Source organism: Sycon ciliatum, chromosome 1 (assembly GCF_964019385.1).
Source record: "Sycon ciliatum chromosome 1, ocSycCili1.1, whole genome shotgun sequence".
Classification (NCBI taxonomy): domain Eukaryota; kingdom Metazoa; phylum Porifera; class Calcarea; order Leucosolenida; family Sycettidae; genus Sycon; species Sycon ciliatum.
This window is the reverse complement of record NC_088643.1, coordinates 56,516,065-56,531,549: the sequence shown is the minus strand read 5'-3', so window position 1 is coordinate 56,531,549 and position 15,485 is coordinate 56,516,065. Positions and strand designations below refer to the sequence as shown.

The 15,485-nt window shown below is 48.2% G+C and overlaps 1 protein-coding gene across 1 annotated transcript in view; it reads left to right on the top strand.

The window, feature by feature from the left end:
* LOC135804473 (mediator of RNA polymerase II transcription subunit 23-like) overlaps nucleotides 1-15,485 on the top strand; it is a 68,226-nt gene that overhangs the window by 22,046 nt on the left and 30,695 nt on the right. The window contains exons 15-28 of the mRNA XM_065318355.1: nucleotides 152-311; nucleotides 703-848; nucleotides 1,452-1,632; nucleotides 2,489-2,579; nucleotides 2,835-2,977; nucleotides 3,888-4,015; nucleotides 5,526-5,586; nucleotides 6,534-6,702; nucleotides 7,572-7,754; nucleotides 8,614-8,673; nucleotides 9,213-9,300; nucleotides 11,599-11,624; nucleotides 12,620-12,728; nucleotides 13,303-13,401. Of these exons, the coding sequence (XP_065174427.1) occupies nucleotides 152-311; nucleotides 703-848; nucleotides 1,452-1,632; nucleotides 2,489-2,579; nucleotides 2,835-2,977; nucleotides 3,888-4,015; nucleotides 5,526-5,586; nucleotides 6,534-6,702; nucleotides 7,572-7,754; nucleotides 8,614-8,673; nucleotides 9,213-9,300; nucleotides 11,599-11,624; nucleotides 12,620-12,728; nucleotides 13,303-13,401 (1,644 nt within the window). The remainder of the gene's footprint in view (nucleotides 1-151; nucleotides 312-702; nucleotides 849-1,451; nucleotides 1,633-2,488; nucleotides 2,580-2,834; nucleotides 2,978-3,887; nucleotides 4,016-5,525; nucleotides 5,587-6,533; nucleotides 6,703-7,571; nucleotides 7,755-8,613; nucleotides 8,674-9,212; nucleotides 9,301-11,598; nucleotides 11,625-12,619; nucleotides 12,729-13,302; nucleotides 13,402-15,485) is intronic.

Sequence of the window (15,485 nt, the reverse complement as noted above, 5' to 3'; positions counted from 1 at the left end):
GTTGTGTTCTACTCACTTTCCTTCTTCTTACACACACACACACACATACACACACACACACACATACACACACACACACACACATACACACACACACATACACACACACACACACACGCGCGCGCGTACACATTGTCCGACTCTGCTGCAGCATCTCTGCAGCAAGAGCCACACCTTGCTCTGGTCAGCGGGTTTGGTGATCAGCTGACAGGTCCGCCGTCAGCTTACTCCACTCCACCACACGGAACACCACCTACAAAGCCGTGCTCCCTGGCCTTCCTCGACTCATTGACAGTGCACGTCAGGGTCAGGTGTGTGTATACCTCTCTAACTAATTGCTGTGCTAACCTTCATGTGACCGGAGTAGTAAAGTTAGTACTCCTTGAAATACATGTGCTTTGTTGATTGATTGCTGTAGCCCTCGGCCCGGGGGGGTCACAGGCCAGTGGGGCCGGGGAGTGGGACGACCGGGGTCCGCGGAAAAAATCGGATTTTTCGGTGTCTTCTTAGCCGAGTGGGTTTCATCATGTCCCCTGTTTCCACTGTCTTTTTTCATTGTCTCTCCGGCTCATTTCACTTCGTGTGTGTGTTTGTGTGTGTGCACGTGCGTGTGTGTGCACGTGCGTGTGTGCGTGCGTGTGTGTGCATGTGTTTGTGTGTGTGTGTGTGTGTGAGAGAGAGAGTGTGTGTGTGTATGTGCAGTCTGCTTGTGCACCTGGTCGGCTTGATCGGACAGCACTCAGCACAGTATCAACGTGGCCTACCACCATCACCAGCCCTCTTAGAGACATACTGCCGACTCCTGCACTCACTGGAAACCGAATCATTCGGCATCAAGCTCTTCCACAGTAAGCATGCAGGTCAATATCAGATTTTATTAATGCAGCTGGGCGCAGTCCTACTCAAATGGTTTGTATGTGAGTTGTTGTTGTTGCTGCTGCTGCTGCTGCTTCTGCTGCTGCTGCTGCTGCTGCTGCTGCTGCTGCTGCTGCTGCTGCTGCTGCTGTTGCTGTTGCTGTTGCTGTTGCTGTTGCTGTTGCTTTTGCTGTTGCTGTTGCTGTTGCTGTTGCTGTTGCTGTTGCTGTTGCTGTTGCTGTTGCTGCTGTTGTTGCTGTTGTTGTTGTTGTTGTTGTTGTTGTTGTTGTTGTTGTTGTTGTTGTTGTTGTTGTTGTTGTTGTTGTTGTTGTTGTTGTTGTTGTTGTTGTTTGTCGTTTTATTTAGAGTCAAGACAGCCATTGTCAACAGTACTCACTATGAGATGGGTCCCCTATTTAGTTAGAGGCTCATATGATCTTGCACAATTCTACTGTGCATGAATTGACGTGGTATTGTAAGGTAGATCTACGTGGTATGCCTGTTTCAGAAGATTATTGGCGGCCCAAACAGAGAGCTTATCTTGAACAACCATCTACTTTTTAGAAAGCTTACCAACCTTTTCTTCTTCATCACAGGTACAGTTTTGTCAACAGTCTTTCGTCATCGTTCCATGCCAACACTAAATGCACTGATAGAGATGGTGGCGTATCATATTCGTCTCCACCATGTTCAGCCACACTACAGAACTAACCTTTTGGCTAACATCTTCCAGGAAACGACTATGGGCCCTGGCAGCAGCAACCAGCTGTTTCTGAAGTAAGCTCACCATCTCACAGCAGCAGCATTTCATGGAAATTTGCTGGTGAAATGCGCCGCCGATACTGCTGACATTGGCCAGCGCTATTAGTCTAGTGGTGCCTGTGGTATTGATAGCCACGCACTGTGCAAGAGAAAAGCATATCGGTATGCTGTATTCAGACCATACCTGTGTACGCAGCATGAGGTTGGTCTCTATGCACGTTCTGTGTAATCTGATTAGTAAGATTATGACCTCGGATTTGTGTACACATCAGTGCTAGACTGTACGGTACACATCAGTGCTAGACTGTACGGTACACATCAGTCCTAGACTGTACGGTACACATCAGTGCTAGACTGTACGGTGGTCACAAATACATTCGAAAGCATTTCCAGATTATGTAGAGACGACAGATACATGATTCACAAGCCGCAAATGCTTGTAAGCTCAAAAGACACTTCCATTGACATGCACCTTCATATTGAGGGATAAGTGCTGATGGCGTTCCTCCGGATCTACACTCGTATCTCTCTTGTCCGGACCTCCAAGTTATGAACACCTCGGTCTACCGGGCACCCTAGTACCCTTTGGGTGAGTTCTAGTGGAAATATTACTGCTCTTTTGCCAAGTTTTGTGGAAATAGTGATGTCATATGCAAGATCTCTGGCCCTTCCCCATCAAAATGTATGTGATTCAGAGTTATAGACATTTTCAAGTTATGCAGGGCAGTGTGCGGTCCCGGACTGCCCGGTTCTGCAGGGCAGTGTGCGGTCCCGGACTGCCCGGATAAGAGAGATATGGGTGTGCTAGTGCATGCAGCATGTTGTCTGACTCTGGGCTGCTCCGGCGTGTTCCGCTTCTCCTGCATTGTAGTGTGGAGGCCGCTGCTCTGCGACTCATCGCAAGCTGTGCCTGTGCTGAAATGCACAAGGAGTTTGGCAGACTCGGTAGCGACATCAAACTTGTGAGTGTTGTCTTAGAAGGGTTGTTGGGTACTGACGCATTGTCTGATGTTTGAACTCTACTGGCTCTCGCCACCACTAGCATCTATTCTGAATCGTTTTATGAAACACTGCACTTTGGCAGTACACTTTCAAGCACGACACGTTGACACATGGGACACTAGACTGTAACAAAAATAATGCAAGTGAATTCCCGCTTTTACTGATCTCTGTTGCTGCTGTGCTCCTGCTGCCACCTCCACTTCTCTGGAAAACAGTTTGTTATATCTGATGGCGATGAGCTGAACCGATCGCTGGCTCTTACGGTGGCGCGGGGTCTGCATGTGTCTGGTTGTGACCGCCATGCCAGCGCTTGGGTGGATGTCATCATGCGCACGCTGCAGAATTCTATGAACTTCACGTGAGTGCTGCACTTGAGCAGGATTTCAACTTACACTGACTTTGATTGAGGGTGCTGCGTTTCACCGGATATGTGTGTCTTTCCGCCTCTTGTTGTCTTCAACCACTTTCCCCTGCATGACTTTCAAGAACCCAAAGTACATGATACCAAGGATTTCGAACTGCCACAGGGAGGTACATTTCCTCAGGCATCAACATACTGCAGTCCATTCGAATAGAATAGCTGGCTTTTGAAAGCCTGGCTTTGGCCGAATTGAGGCTCAACAGTAACCCACTTTAAATCTGGAAATCTGGAAATCCTGGGTTTCGAATGGGCTTCACCATACTTTTTTTTTCCCTGGTACACCTGTCCTAATTTTGTATCACCTGGCCGAATTTCTAGCTCCCTATCCCTTGACGCGTCCGCGTCCGGTCTCTAAAGTGACAAGGAAATATTACACGGGTCACACAATGCGTACAGTTGTCATCAGTTGTTTTTCACTCTGTCTACCGCTGTACACGTGGCACGTCGAAAGGGTCATGTGCCAGTTTGGGATGAATGGACAGTGCAGTGAACATAATAAGATCACCACCAGTCTATGTTTAAGCCTCAGGCCAACTTAAGCCTAGCATTGGCCACGTAGGTCATAGACTACCGTTACTTTCAGTACCGGCAGTTGGCCTTGCACAATTAGTCTAGCTGTAGCCAGGGAGAGGGTCGCACAATAAATACACTAAAGAAACCATTATCGACGCAACATTCCTCTTGATGTCTGACTTATCGAAGCCAAAACTTTGGCTTTCAGTATAGTCTGTGTGCAGGAAGAAGCAGAGCAGGCAGCCTAGCCTGTCACTTACATGTGTTTATGAACATCTGCTTTTTGTGCATGTACGGCCGTTGACCCTGACCAACTAACTTGATGGTCACACAGCTGGTCGGAGCAGGTCCTTCGCTGCATGCCCCAGTCGCTACAAGACTACTTTCCTCTGTGCGCTACGCAGCTGGGCAAGCTCAACCTGCTTGAAAAGGTTGAGAAGGAAGAATGGCCAGCCTTCCAAGGTGAGCTGCACTGGCCACTCCAATGAGCATCGTTAGATCGAGCACTTACATTGACGGATTGTGGCATTTCCCCAGCCGCAACTGCTCCGTGCCATCTCCACCGTGAACTAAACGAGTAAACCACACGGCAGTGACTGTATCCAATAAGGAGATGGGCACTGATAAAGGGAAGAGAAGATGGCATTGACACTGAAGACGACGGAGACAACCATTTACTCCGACTAGACAGGCCGGGAGATAGCCGCATATACCAACCACATCCATGGGACACAACTAGCACTACTTCAAGTAATTATCAACCAATACAAAAGGTATAGGAAAGAAAAAGTACCAAAGAACTACAAGTTACACTATAATGTCCACTAACGCCACCAGTTACTAAACACTGAATCAGCTCATGCGATAGCATTGCATCTTGGTCCTTTGTCTTTTCTATAAATTTACCCTTGGCTCTCCATCCGAATCAATTCAAAACGGGTATTCGCTGGCTTGAGGGAAAGACGCAAACGGGAAAAGTCTGAAGACAAAATTGACTGTCACCACCAGGACTCGAGCCAGGGACCCTCAATAGTACAAAAGGAATGCTGTCATCTGATTATCAGTGCAGAAGTTTGCGAATGCGGTAGAGAGATGGGTGCTTGGTCTTTTAAAAGAAACCCTTAGGGACCATCGCAAAAGTTCGCAGAAGCCCCCGAAACGAAGACCGTTAGTTTCGGGCCTGACCCCCCTCCCTCCCCCCTCAAACGAAACGACAGTCACAATATGGGCTTCATTATTTCACTTGGATGCTCACACATAATAATTATTACTGAAGTATAATAATTATACTACACAAGCATTGTTGTATCAGTGTGTAACAATGTACAGCACTTTATAAATGCAACGATGATATCACCTTGCAGTGGGTGATCTATGTTAAGAACGAGAACAGCTAGAGCTATGCAGTTGTATCCTTTGAGCATGCTAATCTATATCAGCTCCTACATGTCGTCAATACTTTTTTGAATTGAAGCCCGGTTTGCGATTTTCGACACCGACTCCCCCCCCCCCCCCCCCCCCCCAAACGTATGCTCTTCGTTTCAGGGGCTTCTGCGAACTTTTGCGATGGTCCCTTAGTGTCAACGGGCATCACATGCTTTTTCACGGTTTGTGATAATATAATCCAGGGAATTTTCTAGAACCGCCCCAACCGGTTTTCGACCGGTTGAAATTGTTGGCGACCGGTTGAAAAGTTACAAATCAGTTCCAACCGCCCGTACTTTTCTGTGGGTGAATGGAGCTGCTTATATCTTTGCTACACTCCAGCACCAAGAAATCTGTTAAATTGCTGTCGAATGCCATATTTGGGTTGTATTTTGAAAAAAATTTCCGGGGGGACCCCAGACTCCCCCCCCCCCCCACTCTTCATTGAACCGTAACCGATTGGAAATTCGTCCTAGAATATACCCTGTAATCGGATACAATTGTACTACTATGATAATGTGTTTGCACTGTGTGTACGTGACTGCAGCTATGAGTGCTGAAGCAGCTGTATCCCACTTCAAGGTCTCCACCTCTTACACGTTCTTCTGGTCAGTAGCAAAGCCGACTGTCCAGTTCTTTCTCACATCTTACATCAGCCATACCTAGTGCAGGGTTGGCTGCGGACAGCCACATTGCAAGGCAAATAGTCCGCAGCCAAGGAGAAGCGTGTACCTGTGCATGCTTGCTGGTTGGCTTAACCCATCCGCTGCCCTCTTTACCCCTGCACACATCACAATGTTTGCTGCCAAGTCAGCCTCAGGCCATGTGATGATCTATTTACATGGTGGCATGCTTCATCATTGAAAGGAGATAGGGTCAGTGTGTACAAGCTATTCCTTTGCTATTCATGGCCCTTGTATTCAGGCTACCGGTACCGGTACCGATAGTGTTTGTCTATGGCTATACCTGTAGCGATTCAGTCGTTCCTGCTTTTCTCAAGTCTGTGAAACCAAACCATCCATTCTTACAGCAGTTTCCTCACTCGGCAACCTCGCACCTAAGTATACAGTATATGTGGCATTGTGACTCTTTTGTTGTCGGTAAAAATTGCTAACAAAGTTGGATATCACAGTCATTCATTGGCTAAACGGCTACAGAAAGTGATGGAAGGTCTCCGGTCAGGTTGACTTCTAGTCAGAGATGGGAAGACACTCTTGAAGGTGTTCAGGGCTTAAGTGAAGTGTTTACTGTTTTACCCTGACCATGGGCCATGTGCAAGAATTTGGTTACTAGTAACTTGAAGTGACATCTGCAGCGGAGAAACCATGTGCCGGTGCGTGTTTGGATTGAGAAAAATAATGCATACATGGCTACAGTGGAGTTTGCCTATCCTGATATGATAGTAGGATTTATATCAGTTACATAAAGTGAAGTAATGAACTAAGGCATGTGTAAACTCATGCATAGTGCCTGTATGGCCCCGGCTGCTGTACTACAATCGTACATGTGGATGTGTCTGTGCTCATTCCCGCTGACCTTCTGTTGCCCATCTCAGTCTGATGTGGAAGCAGCTGCTGGAGACGGGGTGTTTGACGACAGTATACTTGCGTGTGATCGAGAGTATAACGCCGCTGCAGATCTCCCATCACATTCGCACGTTCTGTGACTACCTTGTCACAGTGCACTCGCAAAAGAACCAGAATGCCTTGGAGGAATTGGAAAAGGTTGGTTGCGCCAAGGACACTCTCTAAGGAGAATCCGCCTGATCGCATGTATGCCGGTCTACGAGCATGTGCTAGTGCTAGTGTGTGTGTGTGTGTGTGTATTGTGTAGTGTGTGTGTGTGTGTGTGCGTGTGCGTGTGTGTGCATGTGTGTGTGCGTGCGTGTGTGCCAGTGTGCGTGCGTGCGTGACTGCGTGCGTGCGTGTTGGATGTTGGATGAAATAATGTGAGTACAGTAAGATAATTAATTGTGAAAAGTGTGAGTGCGGTAACATACTCCTTCTGAATGCATAACACTGTGCATAATACTGGGTTACGCAAACGAGAGGAGTGCGTTACATTCACGCACTTTCTTTTCTGAATTTTATCACGCGGCATTTCCCTGTTTTCGTTCTCTACCCTTTTTCTAATTTATTCTCCTATTGTTCTAATGTCCTCTCCGCTGCCGGCAGTGCTAAGAATATGATTTGCTTTTTTGTGGTTTTTGTTACACTTACTGTTTTTCTACTTGAGTATACATAGCTTGATTATGTTCTAGTTATACTCCAGTGTGTGATTGATTCCTGACGAATGCCACGAGAAAACGTCTGAATCATAACTCCACTGTTGCTTTGTGACTGCTGATGAGCGCAGTTACATTCTTTATTTCAATATTACGAATTTTGTCTCCTCGTCGATTATTTAAATAATTTGTGGAGCAGTTTTAAAAGGACTATAATCAACGCAGCCATGGCCAAACAACATAACGACGTTGTAGAGTGTATAATTATGCTGTGTGGCCATGTCTGCATTGATTGTCATAATCGCTGTAGTTAAATTGATTTCTCCACGTCGCCTTTTCATAGTTTTTCCTTCTTTGTTTACTTTCTAGAGCCTGGCAGCAGTCAGTGACATGGTGTGGAAGTATGACGTTCTCCCTCTGGACAAGTTTGTCCTTGTCATGGTGATGCGAAATTATGACACAAATGCCTCGCGCAAGGCGTTTTTCATAGTCCAGCTTCTCCTTCTGAAGAACAACGAATTCCGCAAACGTGTGAACTTCTTCGTCAAAACGGTATGCCTTAATGGTAGCGACTGGCCCTCATTGGTTTTGTTTTCACACGCAATTGAACCCATGCACGTAATAAATTTTTCATTGCCACATGTACTGACAAGAAACATCTTCTGACAGTGTCATGTGACCTGGTAGTATATCCTAATTCATTTTTACTCTCTAACTCATTCCTGTTCGCAGCCACACCATACATGCTCACACCCCTGAAACACCTCACTCACACGCGCGTACACACACGCACGCACGCACACACACACACACACACACACACACACACACAACAACAACAACAACAACAACAACAACAACAGCAGCAGCAGCAGCAGCAGCAGCAACAACAGCAACAGCAGCAACAACAACAACAACAACAACAACAACAACAACAACAACAACAACAACAACAACAACAACAACAACAACAACAACAGCAACAACAGCAACAACAACAACAATCAACCTCTTCTGCTGGGACAGCAGCGATGTCAGCCAACAAGAAATGAGACATTTCTTGCTTCAATACCATCTTATGAGCAGTTTTAGTACGGTCATGTGCCTACGCCGCCGTGTATTGTGAGTGAATTTCACAATTCCCGTTGTACATAATCCGCTCTATAACACTGTAGTTGAAGGCACTATTTCCTTTGGCAACTGCTGTCCCCACCGTTACCACATGGTCTCCAGCTGTAGTAATGAAGCCTGCAATAGATAATAATATCAGTTCCACAGTCATACCACGCTACAACGAAGTCTCAAAAGGGGGTTTTACCAAAATCGACGTTCTTGTCACTCTCATCAGTGGATTTTCGTACGCCACATATTTGAAGTCTGTGATAATTTTCGTTCTGTCCTTTTGTGCCAGGTATCGCCCTACTATTGGCTTGCGGAAGATAGCTATGTGGAGCACCATGAGTACCTCCAGGTAAGCTACCTGCGTCTTCTTTTGCGATGACCCAGTGTGCACTGTGACATGTACGTATACAAATCTATTAGTGGAATGGACCGGAGGTTGACTATTAAAGTGCTTTCGCAAAGAGATGGCCTGCTTGACTTTTGAAGCTGTCTGCTTGTCCGGTGTGTCCCTTGTGCTACAGCCCCCCCCCCCCCCCTCACTGAACCCAGCTTTTCAGGTCTGAAAGACTGAAGCCATCAGTTCTCTTTACCGTTCAGGCTTTTCCCCATTTCCCAGCAGTTGTGTTGAAGTGAACAAGTTCAGCCGGGCATGTCTGACAGGACACTTGTGACTGGGAGAGAGTAGAAGGGGTGTCCAGCTCCGCTGGGTGGAAACGTAAGAAGGCTGTAATGCCAGTATGTTGCAGAGAAGTTGAGTCTGGCTTTATGCTCCTCAAGTCCTAGTCATCCATCCCCTTACACGATCGGAGACATCGTTTGGGATCCGTTCTGTCACTGAACCATTCTGCTTCACAAATATCTGGTCTTTTTGTGTGCATCTGCGTTTAGACGTTTCCGGAGAACTTACGCTTTGAAGGCTTGGCACGTGCTGTCGGAGAGATTCGGACTGGAGAACCAGCATTGCAGCCATACTTAGGTACGCACACGTACACACACTTACACACACACATACACGCACACACACACACAAGTTACACACACACACACAAGTTACACACACACAGTCATGGTGCATTCATATAGTCATGATGGCATCATGTGGTGTGTTCCAACCCGCTTTCTAGTAATTTGCAAAACCTTTCAATAGCATGAATAGTATCCTAGCTTGTTGGTGTATCCAGGAGCTGGAGCTTATCAGGAGCTGGAGCTTATCAGGAGCTGGAGCTTATCAGGAGCTGGAGCTTATCAGGAGCTGGAGCTTATCAGGAGCTGGAGCTTATCAGGAGCTGGAGCTTATCAGGAGCTGGAGCTTATCAGGAGCTGGAGCTTATCAGGAGCTGGAGCTTATCAGGAGCTGGAGCTTATCAGGAGCTGGAGCTTATCAGGAGCTGGAGCTTATCAGGAGCTGGAGCTTATCAGGAGCTGGAGCTTATCAGGAGCTGGAGCTTATCAGGAGCTGGAGCATATCAGGAGCTGGAGCTTATCAGGAGCTGGAGCTTATCAGGAGCTGGAGCTTATCAGGAGCTGGAGCTTATCAGGAGCTGGAGCTTATCAGGAGCTGGAGCTTATCAGGAGCTGGAGCTTATCAGGAGCTGGAGCTGGAGCTTATCAGGAGCTGGAGCTTATCAGGAGCTGGAGCTTATCAGGAGCTGGAGCTTATCAGGAGCTGGAGCTTATCAGGAGCTGGAGCTTATCAGGAGCTGGAGCTTATCAGGAGCTGGAGCTTATCAGGAGCTGGAGCTTATCAGGAGCTGGAGCTTATCAGGAGCTGGAGCTTATCAGGAGCTGGAGCTTATCAGGAGCTGGAGCATATCAGGAGCTGGAGCTTATCAGGAGCTGGAGCTTATCAGGAGCTGGAGCTTATCAGGAGCTGGAGCTTATCAGGAGCTGGAGCATATCAGGAGCTGGAGCATATCAGGAGCTGGAGCTTATCAGGAGCTGGAGCATATCAGGAGCTGGAGCATATCAGGAGCTGGAGCATATCAGGAGCATGTCAGTGCCGCAATGAAAGCTGGACACACACACACACACACACATACACCATGTACCACACACACACACACACACACACACATGCACGCACACGCGCACACACACACACACGCACACACGCGCGCACACACACACACACACACACACACACACACACACTACTACTACTACTACTACTACTATTGACAACTGCCAGGATTGGCCACGCCGCTCCCAGATGGGAGGTACTGTCAGAGAGGTTAGGGGGGAGGAAGGCAATGCTCCAAGTGGCGTTCCAGATCTTGCCGCCTCCGGAACCGTCGGTTGTGGCAAACTTGGCAGTGAAACTTGAATTGTTGGCGTTCAGCCACAGTAGGGCGCTTTGGACAGGTTCCACAACGGTGACGCTTGAGACCCGCAGCCGATTTAAATGAACGCTGACAGTTGGTGCAAGTTACACCCGGAACAACAAGAGGAGCAGGGGCAGGGGCCGGCGGCTGGTCGGCATCGCCTAGCCGACACTTATGCACCGCAAAGCCTCCTCTGCTACGTAGCCATCGGTTGCATGTTGGACACTGTACTGATCCAGGCTGCTTCGATACCGGGAGCTGACGGATTGCTGAACACTTGTGCCGGGCCATGTCGGAACTACGGCGGAACAGACGGTTGCAGGTTGGGCACTCGATGCTCTTCGGGGCAGGTTCCTTGTCCTCACCTGCTGCTGTCACCACTCCACGCCACTCTCCACGATCGCTTGCCAACTCAAACCAGTTACGCACTCCAGCCACGGATAGGTCCGTGTGAATGGTGTCCTTCCAGCGACGACGAGGTCCACAGAATGGCCGAGACTGAGGGAGACAGGCAAACAGCAACTGCTTCGGTACTCTGGTGTCATCAAGACGAGCCAGGTGCCCAAGCCACTCCAACCGTCTCTGCTGCACCATGCGTGACAATGGTGTGGGATCACCCCACTGTGCTCGCAGTTCCTGTGAAGAGATGCGCTGTTCCCACTGTCGGCCACACACACACACACATACACATACACACACACACACACACACACACACACCGTGACGCACACACACACACACACACACACACACACACACACACACACACACACACATGCCAGAGTAAAGTGCCGTCATCGTTCATTCTGAACGTGCACAGTAAAGCCTGCTTCTGCCACTGCCACTGCTACTGGGGTTGAGACTGGGACTGGAACTGGGATCAACACATATGTGTATTGTGTACAAGAATATTGGCTTGCTGCTCTGTACACTCTTTCACCCACCATGTACAGGTAATGTCTGCTTGCGATTTCTACCGGTGAGTAATGCACAGTATCAACACGACAGTGAATGTACACGTGCCGCACTTGTCATTTTAGACACATGCAAACACCGCCGCGGACAGCACTTGCATCATGTCCGTCGGTCCGCACACATGCAGAGGTTGTTGTGGTTGCTGCTGCTGATGCTTCTGCTGCTTCTGCTCCTGCTGCTGCTGCTGCTGCTGCTGCTGCTGCTGCTGCTGCTGCTGCTGCTGCTGCTGCTGCTGCTGCTGCTGCTCTGCTGCTGCTCTGCTGCTGCTGCTGCTGCTGCTGCTGCTGCTGCTGCTGCTGCTGCTGCTGCTGCTGCTGCTGCTGCTGCTGCTGCTGCTGTCCCACCAACTGGCATTACACTATATGTTTTTGTTTCTGTCACGAGCATAACCATCACCATGACATCACCATCACCACTGTAAAATGAAGTGCAGTTGAGTTGTTGCGAGTACGGTTCCGCCAGCAAGTGAAACTCGGATCCGTATAGCCGTGCAGCACTCTAGCACACGCACACAATCATGGCCTGTGATTCTGAAAGTGTACATTGGTTCGGGTATCACTTGGTCAAACTGTTCATGTACTGCGCTATATCCTCACAGTGTGCACTTCCATGTCACACCCCCTATAGATGAAGTGTGACCTGCATATTATTATGTTATAACGGGGTGCTGCTAAACATTTCAACAACTGGGTTCAAAAGGTCAAACTCTGACCTTTAGACCCTGACCTTCTAGTAGAGTCCTGCACAGAGTTCCTGTACCGCAATAGGAACGCATGTACACAAGAGAAACAATTAGACAACAAACATACAGGTGCACATCCCCCTGATTGGGCAGTTTAACTGAACCATCAGCCTGATCTGTGAACTATCAGTACATGTAGCACCCCACCACTGTCCAATGTGCTGTGCACTTGTACACTGTCCAGTGTAGTGTGCAAATGGTCTACTGATGATGTTTTATACTATTTTTCTATGGTTGCTGTTGTTGGCTTGGCCCAGGTGTTTGATCTACTGATTCATCGCATGATGGAAATGCTGTCAGTGACTGGCATCGAGAAGTCGCTCATCACCATACTGGACCATCTTGGACAACTCTACCGGTTTCATGGTGAGCAATGACTCAGTTCTCTCACTGCAGACGTGCATCCACGCCACCACACTGAGCCTGGGACATGTCGAAGTGTGTGAGCTGCTGCTGCTGCTGCTGCTGCTGCTGCTGCTGCTGCTGCTGCTGCTGCTGCTGTTACAGCATTGGATACGGAATTCCAGCATGGTGGAATATAGAGAATTTGGTAACAACAAGACTATTGCCTTGTGGTATGTTGCTTGCAATGTTGCCGGTGTGCTCTGGGAGCATCATTATCTTGTTATGAAGTGTGCGGTGCCCGCACGGCCCTCTTCCTTTTGTTTCTGCACTCGTATAATGCCCTCGAGCACATCGTGTAACGCTGTGCAGCGCTTGTTGGTGGCCGGCGCGTGTGCGTGCATGCATGCGTGTGTGCATGCGTGTGTGCATGCGGCGAATACGTGCGTTCTGATACACTGGTCATGTGTACTACACATTCATATGGGTCTGGTTTGGGTGTGTTACTGTACTCAAACTCTCATAGTACATGTATGTACTGAATGTTGTTACTCACAGACCAGCCTGTGCTGTATGTTCTGAATGTTGTTACTCACAGACCAGCCTGTGCTGTTCTTGTACAGTACATTGCACTACTACGAGAACGCTCTTGCCACTCATCCACACGTCAAGAAGAAAATGGTTGCTGCCGTCATCAGTAAGTCTTTTGGAACTGCTCGTGTTGTCCAGTCCTCTTCCTCAGTAGTCACTTCTTTCTCTCTCCTCCTCTGCTTCTGTATGTCTGCCCGTCTCTCTCTCTCTCTCTCTCTCTCTCTCTCTCTCTCTCTCTCTCTCTCTCTCTCTCTCTCTCTCTCTCTCTCTCTCTCTCTCTCTCTCTCTCTCTCTCTCTCTCTCTCTCTCTCTCTCTCTCTCTCTCTCTCTCTCTCTCTCTCTCTCTGTCTGTCTGTCTGTCTGTTTGTCTGTTTGCGGACCTTTGCGGCCCCTCCTTTCTATCTGCCTGTTAAGTGGGTCCAATCTGAGGCTGTCAAGCCAAGTCATGGTGCATGATCTTGAATACATGTGCCATCTGACCAGTCACACATGCAACCTGTCCAGCCAACTGGATGTCTTCCTTCTCACCGACCAATGCCGGTCTGACCCCCACAGGTGCTGTGAATCCCAGAGCACGCACTGTTGTGATCCTTTCTTTCAGCTCGTCTATTGCGTGAGTCCGGTGTACTTGAGTACAGTCAACTCACCATGGCCGGTTGCTGAAAAAAGCTGAATCAACTGATTTAGCCACCACCTTGCACATCACTATGACAACTGAATGCTACGTGTAACATGGACATGTAGATACATGTGTCGCTATGCCAAAGTCACCCACTTTTTACGACCCATGCTTTCAAAGTGTCTGTTGGATGGGTCGAATTGATGATCCGATTACTAATAGCTTGCCAAAGGAGATGATCCACTTGTGTCACTATACCAAAAATTGCGCGCTTTTGCGGCTTATCATGACATACAAACTGAAAATGTCTGTTGGATGGGTCGAACTGATCCCATTACCAATACCTTCCTCTTTGCAGGCAAAGAAGATATTCCACTTGTGTGGCTATGCCGAAGTCACCTACTTCTGCGACCAGTACAAGTGCTTACAACGTGCCTGTTGGATGGGTCGAATTGATGATCCAATTGCTTCATATTTTCAGGCAAGGAAGATGGAAGTGCCAACCAGCGGTTATGATAAACATGAAGAGCTGAAACCGACTTTAACAGCAGCTTCCTATCTGACCCACCCGTGCCGCTACACCAAAATCACATACTTAAGCTACCTCAGTCTCCTTTCAACGTGTCTGCTGGAAGGGTCAGATCAATAATGAGTGCAGCGCAAACCTAGGCCAAAGATGTCAGGGATACCCGTGCCGCCTGTACCACTTGCCAGTGACTCACTGGAATAATACTTGAAATTCTACTGAAGTGCTTGACTGAAACATTGGTGACTTTGCCTAGCATTCCCAGTGAAGTTGGTGCACAATGCAACAGCAGTTGAAACCACAATGGCCTGGCTGAAAACGTACTGCTTATGCTACATGATTAACACTGAAGTCCATGGATAGAGGGTGTGTGTGGGGGGGGGGGGGGCAAACAGATGCTCTTTTCATACTTCACCTTGTTCTCTGGTATCGCTCATTTCCACTGCACAAGAGCACGTCACAGTGAAAGAGTTCAACTACAAGGTGGTATGGTGTGAGATGAATGCAACTTGTTAGAAGAGAGTTAACGCGTTCCTAAACTTGATAACTAGCAGGCCCGTCGCACCGACTTTGGAGGTGTGGCGGCCATGCAAGGGGGTCTGGGGGCTCTCCGCGGTAAACATGTCAAAAATTAAAGCCAATTGCAAGCATTTCCGGGCATTTGGTGCCATTTCAGTGAAAGACTTCGATTCTGCAACAAACCAAGAAGAGTTCATTAACCTCCCCCAGGAAAAATTTCGAAAATTGAAGCAATTGCAAGCATTTCCAGGCATTTGCCATTTTATTTGTAACTGCAATGAAAGACTCTTTTATAGCTCTGTAACAAACCACGGGGATCGAGGATCGGGGAAGGGGGTCGGGGACAAGGATTCTTCATTATTTGCCACGTTTGCGCTGAGCTGCGATCATCGCGCTTTGTTGCAGTGTGCTAAAAAAACAAGGACAAAAAACTGCCAAAAAAGTGGGGCGGCTGAGGCCGCCCCAGCTGCCCCAGCTGTGACGGCCTTGAACTAGTACATACTTATATGTTATATCTAGCTTTAAT